The sequence below is a fragment of the Struthio camelus genome, chromosome W, assembly GCF_040807025.1.
Source record: "Struthio camelus isolate bStrCam1 chromosome W, bStrCam1.hap1, whole genome shotgun sequence".
Taxonomy (NCBI): domain Eukaryota; kingdom Metazoa; phylum Chordata; class Aves; order Struthioniformes; family Struthionidae; genus Struthio; species Struthio camelus.
Window position 1 is genome coordinate 37,470,859 of NC_090981.1, and position 16,967 is coordinate 37,487,825.

Genomic DNA, 16,967 nt, shown 5'->3' on the forward strand with positions numbered 1-16,967 from the left:
TGCTGAGCCCAGAACTGGACACAGTAAAGTAGCACAGAAAGTGAAAGAGTCAACGGGTTTATACAAATCTAGGTAGCAATTAGAAAATTTTAACAGGTAAAATGATTAAAATTCAATGTCCTCTTTCCAGCCTTGTGCTCATACTTCCATCCTGTCACCTCTTGAACTATTCTGTTACTACTATTTTGTTACTTCTTATTAGTGTGGCTACAGCTTTACCAAACATTGCCCTATGTATTTCTTTAAAACTTAGGAATTCACTGGATTATGGCTGTAGCAGGAAATTTTATATTAAAAATGCATTCCTGGACAGCTTACTACCTAAGTAATGATAAAAATCAGCTCAAGAGCAGCAAAATCATTAATTCACCTTTCAGTGGTATTGGCACCTTAAAATTACCAAGCTCGCCCATTTGACCACAACTGAAAGTCTGGTCTCCAGCTGACAAAAGTAAGCTGCAGCAGTCAGCACGCTGACCCTTCCCTTGCCACCCTTTCCTGAACAGAGCTGCTTCCCAGAGGAAGGGCCCAGACACTCGCAGAGAACATTCTACCTATCAAATATCCACAACTCCCTAAGAGCAGATATACAGTCCCCTCTGAATTTCACATTTAGCCTGTCAGACTGTCTGGACCTTCCAAGCCATCACCCTTTTTCTAGTCCTGTCATTGAGATCTACATTCAATTAAGTCCCTCAGAGTAAAAATAAATAAATAAATAGAGAAGTCAACTTGGGTTCTTTTACACAACACTGCCTTGTAGAAATTAACAACAGTTCTAGCAGACTTTCCACTGCCCCAATTTTGGAATATATGTTGGTGCATCATTTGCATATCAGATCATGGAACACAACACACCAGCATATTTATAATGCATACTTAAAGACCTTCCAGGTGAATATTTCATATTCATTGTTGAACCCAACCAGAACCACCTATCCCCTCAAAAAACATTTACCATTACTGATTCAGAATAAAAGCCCATCTAAATGTTGACAAAAGAGGAAACTGTTCAATACGTGGACAAACTAAATCCTGACTTTCCTACCCACAACCCATTCTACAAGCTGATGAGGAGCTGTTAAGGGCTGGAATCTTTTTGTACCTGTTCTGTTCTTCAAATGAGGGACTGTGGACACCTTACGTCTGTTTTCTTGCAACAGTGGACACATATGTTGTTACTACCATTAATATATGACTTAGGCTCCAGTCTGAGTTTCTACCAATTGTCCAAAGTCCACAAGTCTGTCCGAGAGCGTTACCTACCTTGTCCCAAATGTGCTTAGTGCATATTTGCTGGAGAATATGGGAGGGAAGAAACAAAGTTTTAAGCTTGCCATAGTAGGCTTATTTTCCAGTGCTACGCCAATGCGCAACACAGTAACAATTTGTTTTCTTCTTCTTCCACCTGGACAATTTCAATTACAAAACTTCAAAATCAAGTTGTGGCACTACTGCCAGTACAAACTGTCTGATCAAACCTGAGCATAACAGCTTCTAGTAGCAGCAGATAAGTCTACTAATACATTCTTGACCTAGAACTTTATTTTTTCAAGCTGCATGTACATATTTTCGAATAAATTCATACACAAAAGTACTTTTAGCAAAACAAAAAACTGAATTGATGCTATACTGCTTAGTATTATTATTTCTGAATATTTAGAGTGACCTCTTTGAAGCAAAAAATACTGAAATAATTACAGAACGAATACTTAATAGTCAAACTTCAAAGTCAAAGACTTGAGCACTAAGGATATACTTTAAAATCCTAAAAAGTTACTCCTCATGCTCATAGCACTTTTGGTATTTACTTTTGTGCACAATGATAGAAGAAATAAAGCAATGAAACCAATATCAGATTTTTGAGTTCTCAATCTGCTTTATATGGCAGGAAAAGCAAGCAGGAAAGCTGACTTAACCAGTTAGCTGGGAAGATGAATAGCACCAGCCTCAGGTAATTCCCCACTTCAGAGCGATCTACATTTAACAACTTCGCTGAGAAGAAGGTTTAAAAAGGTAACCCATTAATTTTCTTGCTTTTGGAGAGGCTGTTTAAGGCAACACAGCACACAGGCAAGTTGGATAAGGTCTGCCTTAGCTCAGATTTTTCCCATATACTCCTAATTTTTAGTAGGACTGGGCACGTAGGCAGAGATACCTGTTAATTCGAGTCAGTTTAGTCTACTCCTTATCCCAAAAGGAAAAGTCCATTGGGTTACTCTTTAAGAGTCTACCTAACAGCAATCCAGAAGCATTGCCAATCATCCTGACCCAGATGATATGGGAAACGTTCCATCGCCTTCTACAAGCTGGATACCCCCAAAGCCAACATGGCCTCCTTAATCTGGACAGAGAAGGAAACTACAAGAACATTTTGAAAGAAGTTACTTCAGTATTTCATTCATGAATGATCTTTTAAAAGGTTCTCTTACTAACCAGGGATTTGGCCTAGATAAAGAATTTTCTAGCTCAAAAGAACACAAGAATAAGTGCAAGAACAAGGTCACAATTCCATCACAGAGTTTTTATCTGTCAGAGGGGACATGTCTTTTTCCGCACTGTATGCGGAAAATTCTATAGTCAGAGGAACGGGCAAGAGTTTTGAAACTGAATTAGGTTCTACGTAAGCATTAAATCCAAGTAGTAATTCTACTTTGGTCAAGGTTACCCTACAAATCTCTTCTTTTAAAAGAAAAAAAAATATACATCAAGGAGTTAACATTGAGGCAAATGTAACAGGCTAGTAATTTCATATATGCAAACTGAAAACAATAGCGGTAAGTACTGTGCCAGCTTTCAAACAGACAGGTCTGAACACAATGGCAAAGAAAAATACTCTAATAAATCTTAGAAGGGTCTACACTGCAGGCAAGAAAGGAGGTAAGGGGCCAAAGTCACTGTAGAACAAATACCATTGGGAAAAAAATACCTTTAATAAAAGAAAAAGCTTAAAAACATATTGTGTGAGAAGAGAACTAGAATTGAAAAAAATCCATTTTTCTGGCATCTAAAAGCTTAGAATCCAAATTCCTCAAACCAAGCCTTTTCTTTTCTAAAAGAGGTGACAGCTTTGTACCTTGCTATTATCTTATTATGTATCCATCTTCATATTAATTTGCTGGAATAGAAACAGCAAGTGAAGAAGCTGTCTAGATAAGAGAGGGAAAGTAAATTCCTAGGAGCTTCTATAAAAGGCAGAAGGAAGCGAGATCCTTCTCCACTCCAAGTAATATTGAGGTAACATCAGCTGATAAGCCCACAAGTGGTACAAACAAGGTACACAGATGAGATTAAAAAAGGAAAAAAGAAACAGTGGGAAAATTTTGTTTCAGAGATTAATAAGGTCTTTCAATTTCTATTTTATTTATTTATTTTTAAATGGTGAAAACACTACCTTTCCTCCCTTTCTCTTTCTCACTGGAGGCAACAAAAGACTGAAAGGACAAAAGAAATTTCACACAGTCAGGCGTAAAGCAAATTAAAGGAGTTAACTTAGTGAAACTTCACATTTTATAGAGCAGATGAATACTGACAGCCTCCCTTTCCTTCTGCTTTTTGCTAAGCATAGTCACAGCATAACATAACGGCCATTATAGAATAGAGCTAGGAAAGCCATAAGGGTTGGATTACTGTGCATTTTATTACTAAAAATCATGCAAGTTCTCATTATAAGAACATTAATGCAGAGTCAGAAACAGCTGTCCAAGATATACTAACACAGTGGTGTGGAAGCCATAAAAATATAGTATACTTAATTCTCCTGTGACAGTGTTTAACAAGAGTAATGAAAATTGCCCAAAGTATCCATTGTTGCAATATATATATTATATATATATATATATATTTTTTTTTTTTTACAGAAAAATACTTACATATATCTGGATCTTTACTTTTCTTTGTTTTGTTACTAAGACTTATCTCAAATCTATTAATATCAGATGAAAGATCACTAGGAGAAAAGACAGAAAGCCTCAATTAATACTATACTTGGCTGGCATCTAAAGTTATTTCAATCCTGAATTCTCTCTATCAGCCAAAGACATTTAAATTAACAGAGATATTTAGGTGCCTACAGAAAATTTTGCCCGCGCATTTGCGGCCAAAAGGCGGAGAGCTGTATAACCACACATACAGTATTTTTAAAAAGAACATGCAAAACATACTACGCAGTGTTAAGACTTTTAAATACAATTCAACTTTCAAGTGAAATTCAGTAATTCAAGAAGATTAAGAAGATTAAGACTTACTCAAAGACAAATTCTTCTGACCATACAGGGTTCTGCCCTTCTCTGATATGTGTTTTTGCTACCTGGACACTGTTCAGGTAGATGTTACAATACGGATTAGTAAAATGCTTTACAGGGAGCGTATGAGCTTCTTCTACATGCAAAATAAGACTGCTGACCTAAAGAAAATACACAAAATTTATTTCTTTTTGCTAAAGAATAAAAGAAAAAAAATCCCAATAATGGAATTTTTTCCTCTTGTGGAGGCTTAAGGTTAATGTATAAATACCAAACACAAACTATAATTTCCTAACACAATGAACAGAAAGAAGAGTAACAGAGCAACATTTTAAGAGGCAACAATGACAAATTAAGAGTAACTCAGAGAAAACTACTGAAAAGAAAACTCCAGCATCATGTCTTTAAACACATCTTATTTTTATCCTTTAAAACTATCTCTATGAGACATTAGGAAATGCAAGCATTAACTTTTCTATGCATCAAAAATTCTACTGAAGTCATAGAGACAGACTGATGTCTTTGTCACAGGCAACTTAAGCTATAGTCATATAACGTTAAGCTATATTACTTAAATAAGTCACAGACATCTTAAACAAAGCAATGGACTACTCCAAACACAATGGACTATGTGGCACTTTCCTAGCAGACAACGTAAAACTCCTTTGTTCAGTACACTACAACCCATTTTCCCACTAAAAGGAAAACTTTTATCGATACTACAGATTTTCAAAATAACAACACTTGAGAATTCATAATTTCCAGAAAGTGAAGTGAACTCTGAAATAATTTGCAGTAAGAAAGAATGTTTTAAACAGTCTACTATTGTACAAACTTCTAAATGAATGTATATTCATAGCTCAGTCCAACACCTACTGATACCAACTAAAATCTAATTAGACAATAAGTACAGGAAATACACTTAATCAGCTCAATATTCCATTTAAATTCAAATATTCAGGACCATAATTTACAAGGGACATTTCAAGAAACCCTGCAACACATCTTTATATAAAAATTCATAGTAAAGGTTCTTTAAACTCCCCTAGAAGACAGCTTATGCCATAAAGTCACTGTTCAGTAAACACTGACTGGCTTTTCTCTTCCATTGTAATGTGCAGAACATGCAAACCCAAACTAATTGATGGTACATCTACTTCTTTTTCTGCTCTTTAAATTAAGCTTTTAAGTCTCCCTTGAAAAATTTATGCAAGATAGAAATGTAATTACTTGATTTTTGATCTCTATATACTTTTACCTGCTTTGATCTTTCACACTTTTTGTGCTTTTCACCTAAAGTTCCATACTTCCCACATTTTATTTATTTCAGAAATTCTTCCACTCATTACAGCCTAAAAGGAAAACCCTCTTCTCATATTTCCTGTACATATTTTGATATAAGGCATTTAAAACTAACTACTGTATTCTGAATGAGAACACCAAATATATTAAATATCATCCCTACTTCTCCTTCTTCACGTAGGCTAACATTTTCTTTGCTTTTTAAAGTACAGAATTAGTTTAAATTGCCAGTCTCTGGTTTCATTTGCCAGTTCACCTGTCTATTCACCTTATATAGTTTGATTCTTCAGAAGTTGTTCCAGTTGGTTTAACAAGGATACTGAATCACTCCAAAAAAGAAAAAGTACATGCAGGATTTACTAGCGCTGAAAGGAAAACTCTGAGATTTATCGGTATCATTTTGCAACAAGGAGACAACACACTTTTCCCCCCAAATCCGCAATATCTATACAGCTTCACCTGACGTAGACGCTTATTTGATGTTCCTGGACTGGTTTTTCTTAAACTGCAAAACATCTGCAGAGCTTTCATCCAGTCCTAAGAGAGAAGCACAGAACAGTATTAAAACAAAGAGCGGTACAGCTTCTTGCAGTGGAAGAGACATGTCAAAAAAAAAGAAAAAAGAAAAAAAGAAATAGATTCCAGTATCTGAAGTTGCACCTTTAGTTTTAGGAAAAAACACCTACTATGTTTTCTGTAATTCAAAAGTACGCAGATTTGCATATTAAAGCAAAATTAATATCTTCACTCACTAAAACCAAATAAAGGATTTGAAAATATGAAGGGTTTTCTCTTTTAGAAATATCAAGCATTAATAATGGATATACAGTCTGACCTTCACTAATTTTCCAGTCTACTAATATTGCATTAAATTACATATGCTATATAAAATGAAGCAAAACTTGCTCGCTTCTGAGAAAATAACAGTTATTAAACCAAACTGTGTTCTGATCATTCTCTCCAGCATTTCTGTATTGCGGTAAAATTTTTACTGCATATACTTCAAACAAAAAACAGCCTTAAAAGAGAAACACTGAAAAGTTTATCCTGTGCCTCCACTTTGTCTGCTCACAAATGCATAAAGCAAAGAGGATGGATTCCATTCTGAACAGGAAAATAAACAAGTTGTCTAACACCAAGTTGAGCGTAGAGCCTTTGTCTATGTTTTTTCTTCAGAAAGGCTGCTAAGAGGCATTGCCAGCTAGCATGACCACCCTTGAAAAGTCACTGCAGCCTGAGAAAGCTGTGGACAGAAGAGCTTTGCAAGAGGCATTAACGCTGGAAGGTGCAAAACATGCTGTAGACTCATTCTCCTGTTCCTGGCCGCACCCCCAAGTTTTATATTCCTCTTTTCAGCACTAAATTACATTTTTGACTATAGTTCAGTCTTCCTGAGGCTGTATATCAAAGTTCTGCTATCTACTCTCAAAAAGCAATTGAGCAATGTCATTTAAAAAAAAAAAAAAAAAAACCTGTTTCAATCTTACCCTTTATGTTACCTTCTGCATTAGCACAGGCACATCCTATACTGCAGCTAGTCTCAAGTAAACCACTTAAAAAGAGTGAGGTTTTAGTTTTCAAAATCTTCCACAAAAGGAAGAGCTTTAAAGTACGCATCACAAAGTTGTCATGAACAGTGTGCTGTACTAGGCGCAGCGATACCAGCATGAGGCTGCATGTCACACTATCACATTCAGTAATGCTTTGTACAAACCTCAAAGACAACATGCAACCCATTGGACAGCTGCTTTGGTGTTTATTTACCACGTTATATGAAATATATCAGATTTTCTTAATATACCAATAAAACTATTCTTCCAAGAAATATTACAAGGTACAGAAAGCTGAAACCTCTCAAAACAGAAGCATCTGTAAAGCATCTGACTTGCCATGCCAAAATCATTTCATAAAAAACATCCTACTATTGTGTAAAAAATGCACTGAACAGCTTAAATATTATGCAGATCTAAAATAAAAGTAGATTACGTCAAACGTTTAGGAAACAAGACAGGGTAATTCTACCCATTAGACATTAAATTATTTTTAAGGTTTTTTCGATTTCTAGAACACAAGACATTGCATGCGTAACAAAAACGAAGCCTGCGTTCATAGCTGTGCATATAGTATTGATTACTATACTGCATGTTGCTTTTCAAAGACAGTACATTAAGAGTTGTGAGACAAATGCCACTGCATTGTTCTGATGTCGTTCCAGTGACTTCCGTTGATTTGTGTCAATTTAAACGGAAAATTTGTGCTTTCCTGTGTATACAACATGAAGAGAACAAAATATTTATACAGTCTTCATGCTCATTTGAAGAGTGAGTGCTCTAGACAGCTTTAATTACATTCTAAGAAAATCAAATGCAAAGCTTAATTTCTGATGGAATAGGTGCATTTCAGAGCTGTGGACTGCCAAAACAACTTGATGACTAAGAACATCGTCATATCCAACATACGCTCTTCTGTTGGCCAGGGACTTTTAGAGTATTAAGCTCCAGTGCTACAATTTTTAATCAAATATAACTGCTAGACAGCTAAAAACTGAATGATACCAATTTAAAAGAGAAAAATCCTACTTTTTGTGCAAGATCAGGGCCAAACACTATAAACAATAATGCTTTATGGACAGAACAAATAACTGTAAAAGCCAGTTGCTCAATATGCTTTCATCAGTTGGCATATCTGTGCTAATGTTTTAGTTCATACTAGGAACGTGCTCTTGAAGCAAATCTCCCACTCACGCTTACCATGCTCTGGTTTATATCATGGAAAAGTCTTGGAGAACAAATAACTTTTTTGAATTAAACTACTCCAAAAGATGCTCTCCAGAAACAGCTATGGAAACTAACAGAACTTCAGTCCATGGGACCAGACTAGAACTTGTCCAAAGTAAACCCCTAACGTGCGGGGAATATAAGTACTGGTTTCTCAACACCAACTGTTTTCTTTACAAATCTGTTACTGTTGCATGGTAATATTTGCTAATGTAGACACAATCGCTATTTACTTCTGGTACAGTTGCTTCCTATTACAGAAGGGTAATAGCATTAAATGCTACAAGACAAAAAAAGTTACTTTTAAAGTTATATTTACCAAAAAAAGCTCTCACCTGTGCTTGTTCTGGAGTTTCTCCTGCAAAGTAGAAGATATAATGCTCTTCACTAAAGTGCTGAACTACTATCTGAAAACAGTTTGGCCTTGAAAATAAACAAGACAAAAAACCATAAATTTTAGTATTCCTCAAAACACAGACAAACATCTTCACTTGTTGACCTCTGCCAAAACAAAGTTCTAGCCAAACTAGTACACTTCTGCTGTTTGACTGTAAGGAGCACTGAACATAGCCTAACTTCCCCCCGCCAAGTATAACATTATCATACACGGAAACAGGAAGAACTCCAACAGGAAAAATTGCTAGGTGTTTCAAAAGTGCATTTTGGTTTGAGTAAGTTATGTAACTCCAAACAAACACCTGCACTTCAGCGCAACTAGTATGTTGCGGAATCCTTAAACTTCTTGAACAGTCTGTACTGAATATTCACGTATCACTGACTTGCAGTCAAGGCAAAAAAAATCTCCTAAGTAAAAGAGCTGTTAAGGAGGACTATTACTACAGACATTTCATAAGGGCAAAGGTTCAGCATAGTTCCCAACCAATTAATCATACATTATGAATTTGTTCTTTTAAGAGTTAAGGGAACTGTATTAACACAAGACATCTTATCTGAATGTGTTTTGCAGCGCTCTCAATCAATAAAATGTGTACTGGATTACACACTAATCATCAAGTGTATGTGATAAACTTCTACAACCTTAAATACAATTAGAGTGTTTTTGCCATTTTGTGTACCTACACTCATTTGTCAAAAAATCTACTAAAAAGATTGTCTCCCATGCATTTTACTCCTTAGGGAGATGCTGGCATGGCATTTTGTAGCCATGCCACAGTAGCGTGGGAGGAGAGCAGGAAGTAGCCAGACTGAAGGCTACTTAAGTCACCGCCAAACACACGCAAAGCTACAGCCTCCTCCGTACTTCCCAGAAAAGGGAAAAGGCAGTTTTTATAGGAGGAATTGTCTCTCAACTATAGATCTTCATCAACTGCTTCCCAAAGTGGTGCAACCATGCATGATCTCCTACCCACACTCTCAGTACCACTCACTTGCCAACTAAATTTCAACTCAGCACAGTGTTTCTTGTAAATAGCTTAAGGAGATAGTCACCAATAACCAAAATGTTCCTTGTTTACCACTGGCACCAAAGCTTCCTGTGTAATTGACACCTTATACAAGGAACATTTCAGTAATTTTTTTAAAGTTATTCTGGTACTCTTATCTATTTATATACTTCTCACTCCTATAGTTTTATAAGTTCTTTTTTTAAATGTTAAAGAGTAGAAAAAAATCAAATGGAACAGAACCACATTTTTGCAGCTTAAATAGCCACTTAAACGTTTTCAAGTCTTTTCATAGAGATAATGTGAAGTTAACCAAGTATCATTTAAAAATAAATATTAAAATACATGGAATAACCAGAATTTCTATTTAATACGCTTTTTCTAGCTGTATTATGAGAAAAAGGATGCACTTGCAGGAGGAAACATCTCTATTTTTCTATATCACGTTACAAAACAGGATGCTGAATTGTAATTACCAATGAACAGATGATGATGTCACCTCTTTCTTGTTAATTACCAATGATATCTGAAAGTCTCTTGATTCCAACTTCTTTGCTGATACTTGCAGTTGGCATATTTTGAATATCAAAAGTAATACAGTAGATGAGACTTGATGTGAAAGTGATCGCTGAATCTAATTATTTTGTGAAAATAATTTGTAAAACTTTGCTTACTGCTTTAATGTTGGTCTAATCTAACGAGAATCAATCCTTAAATAGAAAAGCAATTACAAATTATCCAATTTACCTTTCAAAAACCTATCAAAAAGAATGCAGGTATTCTGGAACTGACCAAACTGTTATCTTATGGTTATATTGGCTCAGAGTTAAAACCCTCAGAAGTATATGATAATCCCTTTATTGTCCATAAGGTAAAACGTGGAATAACATACTCAGTGTTGAAAAATGACAGTGCCAAAAGCCAAATCATTATTGCATTTTATTACATACAAGAAAACCTTAATAAAAGTTCTAAAATTTCTAACTAGAAGTCGTTTATGAACAGTCACAAGCAATGAAGTTGCCATGGCTTAACAAGTTACTACGTATCAGCTAAATCCCTTTACACATGCCCTTGCAATCTATACCAACTACAGAATAAAACAGAGTATGAACCACGAGTCACAACGCTTTCATTGTACAACCATTTACAACCAAGCTAGAAATCAGAGAGCTACCACAGCTCAGGTGTCAACAAGAAAACTTGTCAAGCTATGGCAACTTGTTCACTACTGATGTTGTCCACATCTTGTACGCACCTCAAAACAGCAGTTAACTGTCCTGCTGCATACATGAAAATTACACGTCATCGTCTTACCTGCCAAACAAGCTGTCATGTACTCCATAGACGGAGCACACACTAAGGTCTATTAATCCTTTGGGTTTTGTGGCTCGTTTTTCACTTTCAAAATAAATAAGCTGGGCATCATTTCCCTCTAATATAAAGTACAAGTTTTTCCATCTCTTTCCTTTACCTGTAGGAAAATAAAAAGTTACAATACTGTTTTAAAAAAACGCACATATGTAAATGAAGAAAACAAAAGACGTTAGTAAGGCTTTTGTCAAATTACAAATAGAAGAATGATGTACAATTAATCATACTTAAGTTATAACATCAGTATATGCACTCAATTTCACACAACAAGTAGCTAAAAACTAGACTCTTCACAGATTCAGGTACAGTTGCTGACAGTTCTCTAAACATTTTCACTAATTTCAACAGGATTAAGCAAGTGCATATTGGCTGCCTGGACAGTTCAGTTCACATCCATGGGAAGACTGTCTTTACAGTCTGCAAATAACATCCTGATACTAAGTGATCCAATTTATGGCACCCATTAATTAAGAACCAGACTCTTAACATGTGAAAACTATTTCTAAACTCTTATCAGCTGACCAGCACATAACAGATTGCCCCACAATATCTTAAAATAGTACAACTAAAGAATAGAAATGGCAATACATTATACGCAATCTTACATCAGAACCATGCCCTGAATGCACCTATATCCAAGGATTTAGCCAATTCCACATGCTTCAGACAAAAATGTAAAAAGTGGCATTTTAACTACTGGGGATTTAACTTCAAGCTTTGTTGGAAGACACGTTATATGTAAAATGTGGGTTTAGCTATTGACTAAACAAATCACGCATTGTTTGAGGCCCTCTGAATTAAAACAAATATGAAACTTTCTGCAATTGATTCATACTTAAACCACAATACCTTTTAGAGAAACATTCAGCCTTAATTTTAAACTTTGATGATCACAAATCCACCACGGGTCTCAATAAACATGCACTTTTGAAAAGCCAACTTTAATATATTGTTAATATACTCTGTTTACTAGATGGAAGAGTAATTTATTACATTTCCGTTCTATATGCAGGTAACACATACTCCTCCACACCTAACTCTGTGCTCTTGTTTCAGCATTTAAAGTATGTCATTATCCCTTCTAGCTAAAGGCTTTCACTTGAAGTTCATTCTCAGCTGACTCCTCACTACCACATCCTCCTACATCTTCTGTTAGGAGTACTAATTCTAAGAGAAGAGGTGCTTTCCTTGCTCTATTCAGAGGTTCTACGGTTTTTATTTCCTTTGAATGTGCCTTTTAGATTTGACTATATTTAAGTGCTTACCTTCTTTCTCACTTTTACTTGCTATCCAGATCACTATCTGTAGCCTATCCTCTTAGTTATGGTAGCTGTCATCTGCAAAAACTATAATAAAGTTTTTCCTGTTTCCATTAAAGCTGATTAAAAACTAACCAAACAAAAACAAATGACATTTGGTAAGGAAAGCAGAGACTCTGAAGATTTGCTCAATGATAACTCTTAAGGGATACATTAAGATGTCTCAAGCAGTCAGCTTTTAATCCATTTATTGCATGTTATGTTGACTGTAACACTGCTAATGAATTTTCCAAGGTTGTGTCGATGTATCTTGTAGACCATAATACGCATTTAAAATTAAACACATTGGCTAAGTTCGAATAACAAAATTAAGTTTTGATCTCCAATGAATGTACTAATTTACATTACTCTAGCTATCTCACTCTAACAGCTAAAATTTAATGAGTTCCATATTCAGTATGGATGTTTCATGAGAACACTTCATTCAACAGGTTCAAATGTAACCTTTAACAAGGTGCCTAATTTTTCGGCTGCTCTGATTTTTTTTCCACAAAAACTACCAATCAACATTTTTACATTGCATGCAATTTTATGTATTGTGTCTTTCTAATAACGCACTTCAGGAAAAGAACACTTAACATCTTTTTTACAAGCTTTCTGTAACTTCTCCACTTTTTAAATTCAATTTTGTCCTTTTTAGTGTCAACACTATATTAAGCCCACTAAACATGCAACCACATCTGCATATTTTTGGAGAAACATTCCATAGTACTAAAAAGAACTCACTTTTTTTTAGAAGATAACCTTTTTTGACAATATTTTTATAAAAAGCATCCTTTGTTTTGCGACGAATTGTATTGTAGATTTCTTTTCCATCCACTGTATCATTAAGCACTTGTTCTTGATGCTGGTAAACAAGGAAGAATCAACATCTTAAACTCAGAAATTGCTGTGAAACAATCGCACACTACGAAGCTGCAATCAAAATCATCTTATTGAATACTACCAACTCTCCACTACTGCTCTCTCCTACGTTTTAATAAAGTAATATAATTTTTAATACAACACCTTTGCTATAAATGTAATACAACAATTTCTTGTGGAATGATTAGATCACAATTACGAGAAGAAAAATAAGTTTTAAATACAGACTAACTTTTACAAAGTAGCACCCGTCTTTTTTTTATTTTTACAATAAATAGAAAGCAGAATGTTTCACAGTTATCTTAGTAAAATTTACACAAGTCTTTAAAGGTTATTTAGTTCCTAACATTCTTCTGCTAAAGCTTTTGGGACGGACTAATTAGAGATAAACTCTAAAGTAACAAGAATGGTGTAGATCACAATTAAAATTGATCAATTCACACACAAAGTTGCATAGTCCCTCACTAATTGCATTAGCACTCACTTGTCCTAAATGAGAAGCATTCTAACAGAACAGGACAATGCAGAAACAGGAAGAAGAAAACGGATAAACTCACACAGAAAACTAAGATTTTGAAATGTAGATATTAAGGAAACATGAAAAAATCAAGACTGTTAAGTAGTGAGAACAATATTGCGATGAAAAGTGAGATATGTATACGCTCCATACTAAATGTTCTTTTCTTCCCTCCTCTCAGTCCCTTCCCGCAATATGACAAAGACAAGATGAAAAACACTTTAGTAACAGGAATTACAGCACCAACACTGAAAGCAGTATCAAATTTTTTCCGAATTAGAGATGATCTTCATAACCTATGAGAGAAACAGCATACAACACAGCAGAACTAGACACAGCAGTTTTTAAAATAAATTTCAAATTAGATACAGTAATATATGGAGTAAGTGCAAATGAGTGCACTGACATTAAAAAAAAAAAGTCATATGGGGAAGAGTAAAGCCACTGGACTGACCCTAATAGTATTCAAGGCTTATTATTTTTCTCTTCAAAAACACAGCACATGGCAATATGTGGAAGGGAGATGAAATGCAGCCAAAGTATACTACTAACTTTTTAAACAAAGGAGAATCAAGAATATATGTGAGTAACTTGAAAGAACTTAATGCAGTGAGTCGCACACAGAAAATTCATCAAGGCAGAGAAAATTATTTACACAGGAACCGTAAGTGGATATGCAAAAAGCCAAAAGGAAGACTATGATTGTCATTATGCAAGAGGAATTATAGATCACAAGGAATGTTACTAGCGAAGCTTTCCAATGATTAGTCTTCGGATTCACGTTCACCTTCTCTCTCAACCACTGAGTGCAAGTTAAGAGGAGCAGACAATTGGGAAGCTCCGATGACACATAGGACAATCGGCAATACAGGAAAGAACTAAATAATAAGGCTAAGTCTAGCAACACAGCATAAAAGATAGATACGCCTGTTGATACTTACCAGTACAAAACAGAGGATGAGAAACTTGAATGGCTGAGTCATCCACAGGATGACTGAGCTATGAATATAATGTGGCTATGGTAATGACACAGATATTCCGAAATATATCTGGTAAATATTTCCCACAGAAAAAGGGAATTACTAATGACATGGTACATCAGCTGTTCTGATCCATCACATTCAAGAAACATGAACTTGCACTCAAATTAGCGGCAGCAGCACAAATACGTTATGAACAGAAAAAAAACCCAGCTCGGTACACTCAGCTTAGTGAGCTGATTAAGGGAGAATACAAATGCCCTTGTGTTAATACAGCAGAAGGGAAAGCTAAAAAGGTAGAGATGTGCAACAAAGAGTATGAGGTGACGATGATTATTTAGGTTGGAAATCAAAAGCAAGTTTCTAATCATCAAACAGGAAAGTTTGGGAATAGAGAGGGAAGAAAATACACAGATGTATTTTAGAACCTGCTGTAAAGCTTATGAAAAAGCTAGATGATGTGCTTGGCTTATTATTAGTGCTTTCATAGGATCGACCTAGGCTATGGTGCAACAGTATTCCAGAACATGCCCTGCAATCCTAGCCCCCCCACCCCAATCATCCAAGAAGCTTTTCTGGGCATACAGGTTTCCTTCAGCAGGGGAAACACCACCCATAAACACAGGAGAACGGAGGGGAAAATAAGGCTGCCCTAACACGGCATGGAATTAAGGCACAGCATGGTGCAGTCAGGGACCAGACCCGGTGGCACAGTGCAGAGCCTCCATACGTCAGACAATAGATGGAGCTCGCCACGTTTTCTACGGACTACAAGCCAACTTTTGATAAGTGAAAGCATATGAGGATAAAACAAGAGAAATATATGAATCAAAAACACAAAAATTGGAGATGGGATGAATGCTGTTCAAATGTAATTGATACCACTGCTGTAATTCAGTTCCTAGATTATAAATACAGCTGATGACAGGTCAGTCTTCAAAAACAGTCTTACCTGCATTGGAACAGGATCTTTAAGGTAATATCCTTCAACAATCTGTTCTTTTCTATAGTGTTCAATGATGTCAGCAATACTGTTCAAGTAAGAAAAATAAGATCTTAAATTGGCTAAATTTTCCTCATTAGAGGAACTTGCTTTCCCATGCAATTGCGTTGTTCCCTCACAAATTCTTAACAAATACCAAATGTTAACTTTCATAGCTTTAATTGTAGTAATGAGAATTCACTAATACACTGAAGTCAAGAACATGTACAAATCTGTATTCATACTTGTTCTAAACTCAGCAGAATATTTTTAACCAGTTGCTTAAAACGTCAGATAAGGATACTCTATTTCCTTTGTCCAAGTAGCACACGTGCATTCCCAGCTCTCCAGCCAGGCTGAAAATTGCTATTTTAGTGGCAATCATTTTCCAAGTCTTGGAGAAATTAGGGAAGGGGAATGTGAGATACTTCAGTGTGCAAAGTGATTTCTTGCTAGGAGTACAGGAGTGGGAAATAGAAAAGGTTTGTAACACAGATTATGCAGATTACACTTCAAAATCACTGAGCTACCATGTTAAATTAAATTCTCTATCAGTAGCACTCCTCTACAGGGAAGCTTGCATTCTAATTATCAGAATCAGAATGAAATTGCATTTTGAGAGATCAAGAGAGAAGCAGTGATAGATGAAAACTAAAATTCAACATATTTTTGAGCTGCTGAAACATATTTTTGCAGTTATTGAAAGTTACACTGTAATACAGAACAGCAACATGAACACTAATTTAGAGGAATCATTTATATACAAAATATCAACCTGAAAATAAAGAACCAAATAATTAAGTGGAAAACAAAAATATATTGAATCTCACTGCAAATATACTGTTAGCTGTCTGCGTAAATGTAATCAACCAGACAAGCAATATGAGATCTTTGGCCCGTTACAATTCAACACAATTGTGTCCAACACAGGAAAGATACATGAATACTCTAGAATGATAATGAAGACAAGTAAAGCATTTGAAAGCCATTTTTGTTAGCTCTTCTCAATCTTATTCTTCTAAAGCTATGAACTAGCGTAAGCTTGATAAACCAGTGAATCTTCCCACAAAAATATTTCAAGTTTGTAAAACGACTTCAACTTCTCCACTATTACTAAAATCAAATCATTTCTTTCAATTTTTATTGAGATACAGTATGTGCATGACATTTTCTGCATGAGAATTTAAACCTTATCACATTGCATA

The 16,967-nt window shown here is 35.4% G+C and overlaps 1 protein-coding gene across 1 annotated transcript in view; it reads right to left on the minus strand.

The window, feature by feature from the left end:
- The window catches only part of LOC104150537 (ras GTPase-activating protein 1), a 63,635-nt gene that overhangs the window by 15,771 nt on the left and 30,897 nt on the right, over window positions 1-16,967 (minus strand). The window contains exons 9-15 of the mRNA XM_068924674.1: window positions 15,733-15,811; window positions 13,146-13,266; window positions 11,044-11,200; window positions 8,659-8,746; window positions 6,006-6,083; window positions 4,248-4,405; window positions 3,873-3,949 (exon numbers count right to left, since the gene is read on the minus strand). Of these exons, the coding sequence (XP_068780775.1) occupies window positions 3,873-3,949; window positions 4,248-4,405; window positions 6,006-6,083; window positions 8,659-8,746; window positions 11,044-11,200; window positions 13,146-13,266; window positions 15,733-15,811 (758 nt within the window). The remainder of the gene's footprint in view (window positions 1-3,872; window positions 3,950-4,247; window positions 4,406-6,005; window positions 6,084-8,658; window positions 8,747-11,043; window positions 11,201-13,145; window positions 13,267-15,732; window positions 15,812-16,967) is intronic.